This window comes from Meles meles, chromosome 8 (genome assembly GCF_922984935.1).
Source record: "Meles meles chromosome 8, mMelMel3.1 paternal haplotype, whole genome shotgun sequence".
Lineage (NCBI taxonomy): Eukaryota > Metazoa > Chordata > Mammalia > Carnivora > Mustelidae > Meles > Meles meles.
Genome location: NC_060073.1, coordinates 3,615,344 through 3,631,782, shown reverse-complemented (window position 1 = coordinate 3,631,782; position 16,439 = coordinate 3,615,344). Strand labels below are relative to the sequence as shown.

Here is a 16,439-nt window from a genome sequence, read left to right as displayed (position 1 = left end):
CAACAGGAAGGAGGGAGCAGGCCAAAGCTTTGGGAAACCAGTGTTTTGTTCCGTCAGAAAGGAACAAAACCCACGCCGGAGAGCTCCTAAACTCAAGGCCGATCTGGGCAAAGGTCAACATCCAAGAGAAGCAGGTGCATGGGATGGGACCGGGTGGGATGAGGGGGGCAAGCAGGACACCTTGCCTGCGAACAACAGAAACCCCCGAACAGCCGTGAACTCGTGGGACGATCGTCAGCTCACGTAACATGAAGTCTGAAAGCAGAGCAGCCCACGGGCTGGCTGTCAGCGGCTCAAGGACACCAGGGCCAGGTGCTCTCTAGCGCTCCGCGACACATGCCCAGCTGCGGCTTCGGCCAGAGCTGGCGGTCAGCTGCCTGTAGTGAGCCCAGGGGTCACCTCCACGGGACAATTTCCACAACAGATCCACTCTCTCCGTACTGACAGCAGCTTTCCCAGAGGCTCCCAGGAGACTTCCGTCACCATCTCCTCAGCTGAGAGTGCCTTGCTCATGCCTGACCCGTCCCTGCAGGGGGCATCACCCGGGACAGAACGAAGGAAGTGTCACGGTGAAGGAAGTGCTGTCCCTGCGGTCTGCTGGAGTGACCAAAGGTCCCGGAAGCCGCGTCCAGGCGGGCCCAGGCCAAGCCCGATGTCCAGAGGAGAGCTCTGAAGATCAGTTCCACCCGCCCCCCCGCCAGGGGCTGCCCGTGGCTCACACGAACCCCCGGAACAGGAGGGGCCGAGCTGTGGGGGACAGAGGAGGAGTCTGGGGCAGGAGAGACCAATTACAGCCGCTGATGGTGGCTGAGCCAGGGTCCTCGAGGAGGAATGAAATCCCCCCTTGAACGTTCATCACGGGGTACCACTTTCTCACAGGAATCAGGTCTACGTGTTTTAATGAGACGCGTGGACAGAAATGCAACCGGAAGCAACAGCCTGGCCCACTCAACGCGCACCTGCCCTCAGACCTGGACCTCAGAAATGAATTTGCTGCATGTCACATTATAAATGCTCCCAGACAGTTTTTCGCTTTAAAATGTGCTATTTATTTTTCTCTCCACGTATCACAACAGAGAACTTAGAAAACACAACAACCCACCAAGGAAAACCACCACAGCTGCCCCCATCCCACCCCCTGGCCCGTCCCACCGGCGAGGGACGCCCGCTGCTGGCCTTTGTGGCCGCAGGACCCGGCCGGGGGTCAGGCACTGTCTGCAGCCGTAAGCACACCAGCTCCCAGGAACTCAGCGGGGACCGAGTCGAGGGCCGTGGCCAGGGACCCACATGCCAGCAAGGCAGGATCGAGCCCCAGTCTCTTCCTCCGCGCACTGGCCAGGGAAACCAAAGGAGAAGGAAACAAACGCCCACCCCTGCTCCCGCGGGGGCCCCAGCCTGGAGTCTCCGGCACGTGCTCGGGACCACCGGCTTGTGCGGCAAAGCAGCAATCGCTGGAATGTTCCAGAATGATGTTAAAAACTGGAACAGATTCATAGTTACCCCTTTATTCATCTCGTGCCTGACTTTCAGACACGCTGCCTCAGAGAAAAGCAGGCGGGCCTGCCAGCAATGCTGAGGGCGCTCCCCCCCCTCCGAGGGCACAGGGACGGGCAGAGGGATGCCCCAGAACCACTGACGGAACCCCCTCCCCCCCCACCCGTACCTCCCCCCGACGCAGATGCCTGCGAAGTGCGGGCAGAAGACAGAGAAGTGGCGTCACAGGAGAAGCGCAGTGTCCTCAACACGAGGCTGCCCCGTCTGCAGAGACCGCAGCAGCCCAACTGTCCGTCTTTAGCCTACAGTCCTGCCCCCTTAACCGTCTTCCTGCTGCAGAGCCCAGCCCCATCTGGAGACCGTGCAGAGAGCGTGTCCGGGCTCCCTCTGAAGCCCCTCTCGGCCAGAGGCCATGTCAGCGGGCCACAGGGACTCCCCGTGGCTCCAGGGACCCCAGTAGGGACCCACACACCCCGGGCCTGAGAGCAGCCGCCCGCTCCACGGCTGTGACGGTGCATTCCAGAGCAGGCGGCGCAAGTCGCGGTGACAGGCAGGCGTGGGATCGGAGTCCGAGCTCTGCTGCCGATGCCCTTGCACCGGGCGGTCCCCGCGGGTCTCAGTTTCCTCATCTGTAAAGTGGGAACACTGGAGGGATTACACAGAGCAGGGAAGCCCGTCACCCAGCGCCGGCACATCCTCGGGGTCCGCAAACGTCAGTCCCACCACACTGCCCGCCACCTCACGTCACGTCAAGCCCGCGTTCTCAGTTCCTAAAAGACTGTTCTCCTGAGCTCTGAGTCCAGGCTCGGCAGGGAAATCCCAGTTAGAGCTGCCCCCACTCTAGAACCGGCCGGGCCTGCCCAGCCGGAAAGGACCCCGAGCCAATGACCCTGGAATAGGAGCAAGTGGCCTCACGAGGGCCCTGGTGGGCGCACTCAGACTGCGCAGCAGACAGGGCCCAACAAAGGCCAGGCCTGTGTGGAGGGGCCGCGGGGGGCACCCGGGCGACGCGGGCGGCCCACAGGGAGGAGGAAGCCCTTTCACTGACCAAACTGGAACCCTCCCCACAGAACAATGACTATTCCATCTTTGTTTTGCCTTGAATCACATTTTTAAACACTTAACACATACGGACATCTGTTCCTTGATGTTTCGTCTTTGTTCATCTGTCGTCCTCAAAACGAAAGTCCAGAACCTTCCGCACTAATTTTAAAGTCTGGCTGAACATTTAGTAATGAACAAAGCTGAAAACACAGAAGAAAAGAAGATGTACTCTTGAAATCTTACTTATTTCTACACACAAATTAGAACAAAACTTTCTCTCTACCTGCAGCTTTTCGTGTCTACACCACCCCCGAAAGTTCTAACGACTGTTCGTTCTCTAGACTGTCTTCAGTTTTCTCACACAGAAACCCAAAAACCGATGTGCTTCTGTGGACCATGCACGGGGACACGCAGCCCCGAGACCACAAGTGACGTCAGCGCCCGGGGCTGCGGCGAGGAGAAAGGTAGGCCGAGCCGAGAGACACATGCAGCGGACAAACCTGTTTAAATTTCCCTCTAATTTTGTCTAAGTCCTCGTGAAGTTTATCGTAAGTGGGGTCATCGTAAGGGAACTTCTGAATCATCCCAATCAACGACTCTAAGGCCTTCATCTTTTTGCTGTAAAGCACAGAAATAAAAACTTTTAGTCCTTCGCACACAGCGGGCTCAGCTTACACGACGACGACGCTGATCACGTACATGGAGCAACCAGTGTGCTAAGCATGCCCGAGTCGGGAAGCCCGCGCGAGAGCTTCTCACTCAGTAATACTGACTCCCCCAGCAACGCGCTCCCGCCCACAGCCCGCGCTCCGCTGCTGGTACGGAGCTTCGGGTGTGCTGTGTCCCAGCCAGGGAGCAAGCGACTGAGGCATCCCGCCTCGACTGAGGAATCCCGCCTCGACCTCCTCTAGGTCACAGACGTGGGAACAGACAAAACCAGGCAAGGAGAGAGCGCTGGGACACGATCTATAGCCCGCTGTGGGCCTGGGGCGTTCCGGGACCCAGAAACATCACGCTCACAGCCTTGGGGAGTTCCGCGGCAGGGAGACCAGCAAGCCCCTCCCTCCAAAGGGCAGGACTCGGCGTCCGGTGTCTGGGTCCAGTTCCCTCTCCCAGGAAGGTGAAGCTCTGCAGGGAGGCAAGCGGGCTCCCAGCCCTCCGGTATTTCACTTCTCTGTGACCTGCAGACTCAACAGTCACCTCACGGCTCTCAAGAGGAGAGGCGACCTCCGCAAAGCCCAAAACCTAACCCAGGGCAGGTGCTTAGTGAGAGTAAGGTCTCCTCGCTTCCACCGGACCCTGGAGACCGGGACTCACAGCCGGGGCTGGGGCAGACCGTTCCCAGATGGGAGATTCACAGTGATCCTGACGTGCACCCCCACCCCCCCAGACCACCCAGATGACCGAGACGGGCCATCTGAGCGTCAGAAGGACGCCAGGTGTCTGATTAACAGAAAGCTGACACAACTCTTCCCAGGATGAATCGAAAGCAACCACCACCTCCTAAGTACCGGCTTGTAACTGCGGTTTTCAGACACATGCAGAGTCTGCGAAGGCAAGTCAGTTAACGAGAATGACGACGGCCACCTCTCTAAGACAACACAAACTGGAAAAGGTCAAAAGGAAGTCAGTTAAAGCAACGAAGCACTCGGTTTCCGGGGCGATGGAAGGCGGATGCCAACATGTGGGAAACGGCTGTATTCCAGCGTGATAAAAATACACCCACTTTTAAGTTGGCAAGTAGCAACTTAGTCTTCTCTAGTCCGTGAATCTACTTCGAAACACACGCAGCCTGTCACACCGTCAAAGCCAATGCCCGTCGGCAGGGCGTGCCCACTCCTGGCTGGCTGATCCAATGGGACGGCCAGCGCCAGACCTCAAGCTCAGCCCTGGCCAAACGCTGGCTCGCACACGGCCCCCACCACCCTGCTGGGGGGCCGGGGGTGGGGAGACAGAGAAGCACCTCCAAGTCCATCAAAATCCACGGTCATCTGATGTAAAGCACCATCCCTTAGTCTGAGACACCGTCTTCCGTGGTTTCTCTGGCGTTAAAAGCCCCTTATGTCACTGAATGGAAACGCGGATGGGGTTTTCCCTTCCTTGGAACATAAGGAAGCGGAAGGTCCTCCATCAACCCTCTAGCATTATTTAAAAAGCTGTACTGACACAAGAATGCAAAAAACCATGACCCACAGCTCCAGGAGACAGGCCTCTAGGTTGTGTTTCAAGGAGACTCTCGGGCTGCGCCGGAGGGGAGGGGGCAGGGGGCGGCAGCAAGGGGCACCAGACAGCTTCCGCCAGTCCCCAGCCGAGCGGCGCGGGTCCTCCTCCAGCTGAGACAGACGGGGTGCGCGGCTTTAAGAAATCAGAGCCCCCAGCTCGGAGGCTGGAGTGGGGCGCCAAGCTCAGCTTCGCCTGCCACCCAGTGGCGCCCCAAGTTGCCAAACCGTGACCTCGAGCGCTCTCGCAGTCCTCAGAGGACCATCCCCGCCCCAGGTGCACCTCGACTCCTGTACACGTCTGGTCCACTGCCAGCGACTCGGGCCACCAGAGTGGCCCAGGAACTCGATCAGGGTAGGGCAGGCCATCTCAGCATCACCCAGTCAGCTGCGAGCACCCTCGTCCTCACATTCAAGGACGGGAGGCGTCCCAATTCGAGAAATTCAAAATATTTCAAGTAAGACAAGTCACTCGGACAGGGGAATGCCACCTTCCCTGCTGTCCTCCGCTGTCCTTGGGCCCCTCTGGGGCCAGGAGAAGGCAGCAGGCATCGCAACGAGGCACGGCACCAGCTGAAGCCAACTTTGGGCTCCCAGGAGCAGCGGGACAGCCGAGCCACGCGTGCCTTTGACTTCAGGGCTCGTTCCCAGGTTAAGACTGAAGACAGATGTGCAACAGGGTCCCTGGGGCTTCAGCGGGTGGCATACAGCGAGAACAGTTTCAAAAGATTACGAAACGACCCAAAAAATAGCTACTGTTTACTCACCACCACCAGGAACCAGACACGTGTCAAACACGCTGCCTTATCTCACTGGCACACCTAGTCGGCTGCGCTCAAAACCTAAAAACCTAGCGAGGAGAGAGTCCCCACTTCCAACCCTAGTCATACCGAGGCTACCGTGCTGTGTTTATTAGAAGCTCCAGGAAAGATGAACGAGAAGACAGAATCCACTTCAACGACCTTCACCAGCAGGGGATCTAAAACCCACTGGTGCTATGATGCCTGCAGGGAACCGGCAGACGGCTCGACGAGGGCTTGACAAGTAATAACGCGTGTTCACCGGACACCGAAAACGAGCTCTGCGCAAGGCACAATTTCCGGTGAATATCGGGACCACACTCAAGTCTGGTCTATTTTCGCCACGTGACAGATGAGGACACGGAGGCACGAACTGCCCGAAGTCAGGGTAAGCTACGGACCCACACTCCTGCTCCACACAATGAGAAAGGAAGAGGCCTTAAGCCCTACCTGTCTTTCTCGGTGGCACAGCCGTGCAGGAGACATCTCCAAGCGAAAGCAAAGCCTTGATAGCACCCGATCTGTGAATTCACAAAAAAGCGAAGACGGAAATTAATAAGCAACAAGCTACATTATGTCTAACTGTCGCGCTCTCCAAACGAAAGGTGGGGACCGAGGGCAGTGGTGCTTCTCACGCTGCGGTTCTGGAAGCACGTGCTGGGCATCAGACCCCGGAAGTCAGGTGGCTGAGCCTTCAGTGGGGCGATGGCCTCCCCGAAGGTCCCCTAGCTCCACCCCTGGGTCTCGTGTCCCGTGTGGTCCCCTCTAACTGCAGCCGTAGCCAGCAGAACGCAGAAAAGGCACAGCGTGGCTTCTGAATTTAGGAGTAGCAAACACGACTCCTGCCATCGCTGTCCCGAGTGTCACAGGGCCACTCCAGCAGCCCTGCGGGGAGGTGCACGCGGCAAGAGCAGCGGTGTGAGCGAGCAGTCTCCGAAGTGGCTCTCCCAGCCGCAGGCGAGCCTTCGCATGGCTGCAGGCCTGCCTCCAACCCCGGAGGCGCGGAGCCAGAAGCATCCAGTCCAGTGTCTGTTGTCGGAGGCCCACCCGGTTCGCGGTGACCCCTCTGCCGCAGGCCTGACGGCCCTCCCAGGCTCTGCCGTTCAGAGCCAGTCTTCCGGAGTGAGGGCCCATCGAGGGGGAAGGGCAGAACGACCATGGACTCCGGAGGACTTCGGTGGGAAGGGGTGACACAGGGCAAGGATTCAGGAAGCGGAAGCACCGTGATCCGCCGGCGCAAGCTGAGATGGCCGAGGACCGGCTTTCTCGTCCCCCAGACCACACCACCTTCTCTTTAGCAGGCACACCTCAGAGAGGCGGGTTCGGTTCCAGACCGACTGCCAACAGATGAACTGCTCGGTTTCCCGGCGCACAGGAGAGTTACGGTTACGCCACCCCGTACTCTACGCGGTGAGACGGCCCTAGGTCTGCAGAACACTGCACGTACCTTCAGCAGAAGATACTTTATGGCTAAAAAACACGGACCACCATCAGACTCTCAGCCAGTCGTCATCACGGCTCACACATCACAGAAACAAACAGAAAAATCGTAACGAAAAGGTCTGAAACGATGCAAGAATCAGCGAGGTGTGACAGGGAGACGAGAAGTGAGCCAGTGCTGCTGGAAACATGGTGCCGACAGGCCTGCCTGGCACAGAGACGCACGACTTTCCATCTAGTCCGCAGCCGTTCCAAGACGCCAGAACGCCTGGATCTGCCACACTGACCACTGCCGGAAATTATAAACTATGAGCGAAGAAAATCCATTTCTAAAAATGGGGGGGGCCCAGCTTACCTCAGATCCAATTTTGGCTCCGTGCAATGTGCCGTACTGTCTTCCTTCAATTACACCCAAGCTGCTGCCTTCTTCGTAGCCCTCCTGGTAGCCTTCCCCGTGAAACCTGTGACGGAGAGGCAAGCTTGATCAAAGAAACAGGAGAGAGACTGTTTTTCCTGGAAGAAATTTTCTCTCCCATAGACCCCAGACACAGCAAGACGAGACACAGCATAGAAGACCCCGTACTGAATTTAAGTCAGAAAACAGAGGTCACGGCCCCAGCTCTACCCCCTCCGTCTCTGCTGGCCAGTCGCCGCAGCTCACGAAGCCCGATCTGCCTCTTCTACGGTGGGGGCGGGGGGGGGGGGGTCGGGCAAATTCGTGAATCCCACACCTGGCAGGATACCAGAAACACACGGAAGTTTCAGAGACACAAATTCGAGGGCTGGGCCCCCGACACCCGGTCAGGAGGACGGCCCGGGAGCACGTTCTGAAACCTCCAAGGAGACTCCCGGTGCAGCCGGGCCAGGGGGCCAGCGCTCCGTGAGGGCACCTGCACGACATGAAGTGCTTCCCAACGCTGTGCCGCAAACGCGGCCGTCCACCCCAACTCTGTACCCGGGAAGGGAGAAAGGCCACCGCATCACCACAAAGTACCCGGAGGCGGTGGTGCCCGGCATACAGGAACAGCGGGGCTCTGCGGGCTCCACAGTGGGCGTGGGACCCTCTCAACCTGAAGTCACCATAAACAGAAGTGGGACAGCGGCCCGCAGCGAGGCAGTGTAGCTCCCACTTACTGGCGATGGGCCCCCGGGGAGTGATCCTGCCTGCTCATCTGTAAAACACCCGCATCGCAGACCCTGATTCACAGGCCGCGCTACAACAGTTGCCGCGGAGACAACCCTGAGCTCCCGTGCGCTCGCACAAAGCTCCAAAGTAATCAGCGGCTGGTGGTTAAACGCTCGCCCTCTTCCACGACTGAGGCCTATTGATGTGTCAAGCGGGCCCGGCACTGGAGGAGGGTCCCCACCGTCACAGCCCCGGGCACTCCCCAGGGGCCCCGCAGGCAGCCGGATGACGTCTGACACATTCATCAGCTTGTCCGTGAATGCGGCCGTATGTCCCACCACGAAGGAACAAGGAAAAGGGGCCGCGCCCAGATGGCAAAGGACCGTCCCACCCAAGTACGGCCGTCCCCGGAGGAAGGCGGGCATCAGGCGGAGCAGATGCTCGGGGGCCGCCCCGGACCGGGAGGCGGGTCTGGGGGAGCAGCTGGGCACGTGCCGCGCCGCCGAGGAGGAGGAGGAGAACGAGGACGAGGAGGAGGAGGAGGAGGAGGAAAGCAGCGGCTCGGGCACTTCGGCCCCACACGCCTTCATGCCCGCCGCTGGCCCCGGGCGCCCCCCACCCGACGCCCGCTCCCGCGCCGCACCAGGCCCGCGCTGCCTTCGCAACCGAAGAAAGACAACGGCCCGGCCCCGCCACCCACCTTTCGTCCGCCATCACGATGGCGTCGAACATGTCTTGACTCCCCGCCATGGCGGCTCCCGGCTCGGCTCGGCCCGGCTCGGCTCGCCCTGCCCCTCGGGCTCCGCCGCCCCCCGCGAGGCCGGAGCTCCCACTCACCGCTTCTGCGGAGGCGAAGTCACTTCCGGGGGCGGCGGCGCGGGGCAGGCCGGGTAAGAACGGCGCGCCGGAGGGCCCAGCCGGCGCCGCGGAGGGTCGGACGCATGCGCGCCGGGGGCGGGGCCCGCGACGGCGAGACACCTTTGCCAAAAAAAAAAAAAAGTGTTGAAATTCCAGGTGGGACGTGCAGGTGCGCGTGCAGGGGTAGTCCTCCCACAAGAAGAGCTCGGAGGAAATCAGGAAGGGAAAACCGATATATTTCACTACGTGCAAATGCAAACTCGCGCATGCCCAAAGTGGGGATAACATTAAAAGGCAAGGAACGATCTGGAGGTGTGTTTGTCCTAAATATCACAACAAAGGCAATAGTGTGTGTGGTTTATAGGGAACTTGATAAAAAGGATGAGCAATGAGTGCATCCTAACAGGGGCGAAGAGATGGGCCAAAGTCTGGAGTGCGGGATTCACGGTCAGGCAGGCGGAGTGGAGAAGCGGGTGTGTGTGCCCGTGACCTTGGAACTTGACCTCCAGGACGTCCTCCCACGTTCGCTGCAGCACCGACTGCACGCGCACCCCGCGGACTCCAGCGGCGCCCAACATGATGTCGGAGGCGAAAGGAAGGTCACGGAAAATGCTCCAGATGTTCAAGGGAAGAAAGTCTATGTATCCTCCCAGTCCAACCACATTACACAATTACTCTTAAAAAGAATGAAAGTACCCCAAAATGTCCACAGGGACTAGATCTAGATTTTGGAATTACATTAATTTTTAAATGTCCTCTTTTATATGTCTTTTGAGTAGTCCATGTTTTATGCTCCTAAGTTACTCTTACGAGTAAACTTTTATAAACTTTTATTAAAAAGTTACTCTTTTTTATAAAAGCCCCATAAGACATTTCTTTTCCCCAGAAGATGAAATTAAATAGACTTTGTATATTTTATTCGTTAAATATCTTTTCGTTTTTAGGTCAGATTTTTTTTTTTTTATCAGCTGATAAAATCACAAAACATTTGGGATGTAGGAAAAAGGGCAAAACAAGCAAACAAATCCATTTCCCCACCCCTCTGGCCACCAACTAATTTTTTTTTTTAAAGATCCGGTATATTTCTTTTTAACAAGATTATTTATTAGAGAGAGAGTGCACGAGAGAGCACATGCGTGCAGGGGTGGGGCAGAGGGAGACGGAGAGAGAATCCCAAGCTGACTCAGTGCTCAGCACAGAGCAGATGTGGGGCTCCATCCCGGGACCCCCAGACTATGACATGAGCTGAAACCAAGAGAGCCCAATGTTTAACCAACTGCACACCCAGGTGCCCTGCCGCCAATTAATTTTTGCTAGTTTTGTTACATTTTTTCCTTTGCATTTTCTCACAAAAATAATCATAGATGTACAATTTTATACCCTTACCCCTGCCTACTAATGAGTTAATGAAAGTTAACATTATATTATAAAAATGTCCCAAGTAAGGGAATGGTTCTCTCGTTATTATATATATGAAATAGATTTTTTGAACATAAACCTCATCGGTTGAAAGAAAACGAAACAAGCTATGTCTTTCGGCATGGGAGTACAGCGTGTGGTGGAGAAATAGGCCAGTACAGGATAAAACTCACGGATATCAAGATATATACAGGGACGCCTGGGTGGCTCAGTTGGTTAAGTATCTGCCTTCACTCAGGTCTTAATCCCAGGGTTCTAGAATGAGCTCTGAGTCTGGTTCCCTGCTCAGCGGGGAGACTGTTCCTCCCTCCCACTTGTGCTCTCACTCTATCAAATAAATAAATAACATCTTTTAAAAAATAAAAATAAAGATGTATATAGAAGAGTAGAGTCTTAATTTCAAACTTTAAATAACTGCAAAATTTTGAAAGATTACATGTGCTACAAAAACCAACAGTATTGATTCAAACTATTGTTTCAAAAATAAAGCTTTGGAGAGATCTTCCCCCAATGTGTTACATGGTATGTTCCTAAAATTCTACGTTGAACCCAGATTTTTTTTTTTAAAGATTTATTTATTTGACAGAGAGGCAGGCAGAGAGAGAGAGGGAAGCAGGCTCCCCGCTGAGCAGAGAGCCCGATGTGGGGCTCGATCCCAGGACCCTGAGATCATGACCTGAGCTGAAGGCAGAGGCTTAACCCACTGAGCCACCCAGGTGCCCTGAACCCTGATTTTTTTAACATTGAAGGGTAAAAGATTCATTGTGTTATCTTGGATTTTCAATACTTGTTCACAAATTGCTTCATTTTCAAATAGGCATCAGACTTTTAAAAAGAGGGCCTCCAAGGTAGGAAAAGGGAATTTTAACATACAAATATAATTTATTTCAAAAATCTTTAAATAAGTTTCAAAATCATTGTCCTTTTTAGCAAATGAATTCATTAAAAAATAGGTAGAAAAACTCTGAATTAGTATTTCTCCTTATTATCTTAGTTTTTTGAGAAAATGTTCTGATATTTGCTTGTGTAGAGATCTTAGGAACTGGAATTCTGGCATTTAATTGAATAGAATTAAGAAATGATAAATTTGTATAGGTATAATGAAGCCAAAAAGGTTTTTCAAAGGTATAGAGCTTTCTACGTTTCCATATTTAGGATCTCTGAAGGCTGCCTTAATTGCACCTATTCCAATGACTTCAATACACATTAAATATTTAATTTATAACAAAAGGTAAAAAGGGGATGATATAATCAGCTCCTGGGAATTAACCATATCAAATAGAATACACTTCAGAAAACTGTAATGTTTCATGTATCCTTGTTCAAGTTCAAAGAGAACCAAATCAACATAACTCAAGTGAAAAACAAAATTCCTCAAAGTTCATTGAGAAGTATTCACTTATGGAATTGATCTTTTTTTTTTAATTTTACATGCCTCCACCACCAAACACTCAGCGGCCTGCAAAAAAACCAAACCTGTACGTGTCAATCTATACAGCCAACACAGAATCACACCCATTTTATTAGCGAGCTAAAACCAAAATGTGCCGTTTTTTCCTGTGATAGTTGAAGAAGAAAACTGCGGGTCTCTCAGAATTTAAACATATTTGATATACGTTTAAAAATAATATGCAAAGGGGGCGCCTGGGTGGGTTAAGCCTCTGCCTTCGGCTCAGGTCATGATCCCAGGGTTCTGAGATCGAGCCCTGCATCCGGCTCTCTGCTCAGCAGGGAGCGTGCTTCCTCCTCTCTCTCTGCCTGCCTCTCTGCCTACTTGTGATCTCCATCTGTCAAATAAATAGATAAAATCTTTTAAAAATAGTAATAATAATCTGCAATGGTGGTGCCCTATCCTGACGCAGATTAATTCTGCTCTTAGCTACGGAGCTGGAGGGCTCATTTCTGGCTAATGGACTGATGAGATTATAAGTAATCTTTCTTCTCCTGTAAGTGTTTCTGTGTTTGATTTTTTCCTTTAATTATGGAGGAAAAATGCCTTTCATAATCAGAAGGGGAAAAAAAAGAAGTGATTTCAGGGGCCCCTGGGTGGCTCAGTGGGTTAAAGCCTCTGCCTTCGGCTCACGTCATGATCTCAGGGTCCTGGGATGGAGCCCTGCATCGGGCTCTCTGCTCAGCGGGAAGCCTGCTTTCCTCCTCTCTCTGCCTGCCTCTCTGCCTACTTGTGATCTCTCTGTCAAGTAAATAAATAAAATCTTTAAAAAAAAAGAAAAAGAAAAAAAAAAGAAGTGATTTCAAATTCTTAAAAGGAAGTCGTTAGATGACAACTTACTTCCAGGAAATAACTCTTCCTCTCAGTCCATACTCACCAAAAATAAATGACAACACAACTGGAAAAAAAAAAAAAAAAAAAGAGGCATCTGGGAGCTTTAACATCCCAGTGTGACTCCCTGGGAAGGGAGAGAATCCAAGGATTGGGTCCCTTGCAGGCTCTGGGGCTAATTCCCCTCCATTCCTCCCCAAGTGGAGCTCTGGGAGCCTGCAAAGAAGGGCTACTTTCTTTTTTTCTCTTCCTTTTTAATCCACAATTTTAATTAAGTTTTTTATTTCCAATATAGTGAACATACGGTATAATATTAGTTTCAGGTGTACCATATAGAAATTCAACCCTTGCCTACATCATCCCACACCATGCCCCGTGCTCATCACAACAGGTGCCCTCCTTCGTCCGCATTACCTACTTCCCACAACCCCCCACCACCTCCCCTCTGGTTACCGTCAGTGTGTTCTCTGTGGTGAAGATTCAGTTTCTTTGTCTCTCCCTTCTTTTTCTTTGCTCATTTGTTTTGTTTCTTAAATTCCACATGTGAGTGACGTCCTATATGGGGCACCTGTGTGGCTCCGTTAGTTCAGACTTTGGCTCAGGTCGTGATCTCAGGGTCCTGGGTTGGAGCCCTGCGTCGGGCTCTCTGCTCCGCAGGCAGTCTGCTTCTCCCTCTCCCTCTGTGCTCTCTCTCTCTCAAATAAATAAATAAAATCTTTTTTAAAAACGAGTGAGATCCTATAGTACTTGTCTGTCTGTGACTGACTTCACTTTGCTTAATACTCTCTAGCTCCATCCACATCGCAAATGGGAAGATTTCTTTTTAATATTTTATTTCGTTTTTGTTTATTTATTTGAGAGAAAGAGTGAGTGAGTGAGCGAGCACAGGAGCAGGGGCAGAGGGAGAGGGAGAAGCACATTCCCTGCTGAGCCGGGAGCTCCTCGTGAGCTCAGTGAGGACCCCGGGATCATGGCCTGAGCCGAAGGCCAACGCTTAACTGACTGAGCCCGCCACACACCCGGCAAACGGCAATATTTCATTCTTTTTTATGGCTGAGTAATATTCCATTGTGTATATATACCACCTCTTCTTGGACACTGGGGCTGCTTCCGTAGTTTGGCTGGTGTAGATAATGGGGCTATAAGTGTCCGGGTGCCTATGTCCCTTTGAATTGGCATTTTCCTATTTGGGGGGTAAACACCCAGGAGTGCGATTGCTGGATCACAGGGCAGTTGTATCTGTAGCTTCTCGAGCAGGAAGCTCCATTCTGTTATCCAGTGCGCCTTCCTGGGAGGGCCACTTTCTACCTGCCTGCTCAGGAATCTCTTGGAGCCAAATGACGGGAGACCTGCAGTGGGGACTGGGGGTCTGGTGTTGTGACCAGTGACCAAGAGACCTCTCAGAGCCCTCACACCCACAGAAGGGCCCCGGCCAGCAGGGACCAGCCTCCACCCGTGGGACAACCTCTGAGATTTGGGCCAGAGCTGGTGACCCCAACTCCCCCCCACCCCCGCCCAAGCTTCTAATCACTCCAGCATCCCAATGGCAATGGGACCCACAGGGACACAGCCAAGGCTTCCAAGTGCAAGAAGGAGAAAAGAGGAGTTTGGGCAGGGAGGCCCCACCAGATTTCCTTAAAGAACCGTGGGCCTCAGGGGAGTTCTATGCTTACACGGAAGCAGAGACTATGGGGGGAAGTAGCACAGAGACCTGGCAGCGGTCCCTTTGCCAAGAGGAGACCAACTTCTCCCTCACACGCTTGTGCTCCCCCGGGCTTCGCTGTGCCGCAGTCCCAAACACACAACCCAACGTCTCCGTGGCTTCTGCCAGGAAGGGCTCATTCCCGCTAACACAGAGTTCAGTACGGGCTGGGCGGGTTGGGCATTGGGGGGGGTCCCCAAAACCGTGATTTTCAAAGTGAATACAGTTCTAAAAGAAACTATGAATGTCTGAATATAAGCAGATGCCACGCTTGTGAACCTCACTTTGCAAAGGCCCCGTGACAGAGTGGACGCCCTGTGGATGGTGGCAGGTGGCTGGGAAGGACCCCCCGGGGGCCAGAGGAGGGAGGAGGGGCCAGAGGCCAGCGGGCTGTTTGCCTGGCCTGTTTGATCACGGTGTGCGAGGTCATCCCCGTAGAGGGTGGCCTTCCATGGTGGCCCCTCGGAGAGGGAGTGGTCCTGTTGAGGCTGCGTGGGGCGGTGAAGGCAGCACCCAGCCCTGCCCCCCCCCAACCTGCTGTCACTGGAGAGGAGCCGTGAGGGCTCATGAACCCCAGCAGAGGCTGTAGAGGGTCTCTGCGGTGTGACACACCCCTTCCTTTCTTTAGAGGGGCCCCAGCCCTTAGAAGGCAAGGCTGGGGCTCCCCATAAGCCTTGGGTGGTGGAGGAAGACACCCAATATGGGGTCTGCAACAGTAAAGACCAACCCTCTTTTCCCACTTCTCCTCTGCTCAGAGTGTGGTGCTGCCGGAGGAAACCGGCTTTTGCGGGCCTCAGTGGAATTCAGCTCTCCCCACCGCGGGGCTCAGTGTGCTCATCTGTAATATGGGAGGAATACAGGTACGCACCTGCGGGGTTGGTAAGAGAACGAGTGCCTGGCCGGCCGGAGGTGCGTAACCATGTTAGTCACTACTGGCAACACGACAACGTCCTGGTGTATATCTAACGGTGGGGCGCGGACGGGGAGGCGCCTTCCCCCCTTCCGAGCGCTCCTGGGGTCCAGCATCCGAGGTTCCTCCGGCCCCGAGTCGGCGGGAGGCGGAGACCGTGCCGGGGCACCCGCCACTGGGGGGCGCCATTGCGCCTCCGGCCGCTCCTCCCCGCGCGCTGCCGGCCACCTGCCGCCTGGGCTCGGGCAATCCCCCGCGGCGGGACCGGTCTTATCCCGGACTTCCATCCCCCCAGCCGGGCTGGAATAACGATGATAAAGACCCGCTCATCTGTGTGTCAGACCCTTTCTCAGGTTATCACCTGTAATTCCCTTTTTTTCTTATTTTATTTCTTTATATATTCATTTATTTATTTATTTGACAGGGAGAGATCACGAGTAGGCAGAGAGGCAGGCAGAGAGAGGAGGAAGCAGGCTCCCTGCTGAGCAGAGAGCCTGATGCGGGGCTCCATCCCAGGACTTTGAGACCATGACCTGAGCCGAAGACAGAGGCTTGACCCACTGAGCCACCCAGACACCCCTATCACCTGTAATTCTTAAAAACGCGCCTTGGAGCGGGATGTCATCAGCGATACTCAGGGTGGACACTGAGCCCGGGGGTGGGGGGCTACTTGGCTTCTGCCAGACCGATGTTAAAGCCCTCCCAGGGTTGGCCACCCCAGACCACAGGCCTCTGTCCATTACCACCTGCCCCAGCCTCTACCCACCCAGCCCCCATGAGAGCAGGCAGGGCAGGGCCCACTGCCCGTGTCCAGCTCTGAGGCCGCAGATCACATATGGAGGACACACGCCCGGGGCCAACTGGCATCACCCGCTCTGACGGAGGACCACGGTCGTGGAACCTGCGTCCAGGTCTCCCAGGAAGGGCTTTCCCCCATCAGCCTGCTTTGGTCTGGGCCAGCTGCCCGCAGCTCTCAGACTCCTCACCGAGGGCTGGTGTTGGATCCAGGCTTCGCCTGGGCCTGGGCTCCCCCGCCCCCGACTCCACCTGAGGCCCAGGAGCCAGAGGGCAGGGCAGCTGACCAGGAGCTGACCCCCCGCCTCCCTGGGGCTCTCCCCACCCACCTGCCAGGGCCTCAGCAGTGCC

The 16,439-nt window shown here is 54.7% G+C and overlaps 1 protein-coding gene across 3 annotated transcripts; it reads right to left on the bottom strand.

Annotated features, from left to right (window-relative positions):
• Positions 1–1,011: 1,011 nt before the first annotated feature.
• On the bottom strand, positions 1,012–8,989 carry LTO1 (LTO1 maturation factor of ABCE1). Of its 3 annotated transcripts, none has more exons than XM_046014967.1 (6): positions 8,824–8,989; positions 7,353–7,458; positions 6,008–6,078; positions 3,039–3,156; positions 2,626–2,738; positions 1,012–2,139 (listed from the first exon to the last, which is right to left on the bottom strand). In XM_046014967.1, the coding sequence occupies exons 1-5, from the start codon at positions 8,871–8,873 to the stop codon at positions 2,670–2,672; spliced, it is 414 nt and encodes a 137-aa protein (XP_045870923.1). In that variant the 5' UTR covers positions 8,874–8,989; the 3' UTR covers positions 1,012–2,139; positions 2,626–2,669. The 3 variants fall into 3 exon arrangements, with proteins under 3 accessions (XP_045870923.1, XP_045870924.1, XP_045870922.1); XM_046014968.1 differs by having other exon boundaries at positions 1,012–2,123; XM_046014966.1 differs by having other exon boundaries at positions 1,012–2,738; positions 8,824–8,988.
• Positions 8,990–16,439: the final 7,450 nt, after the last annotated feature.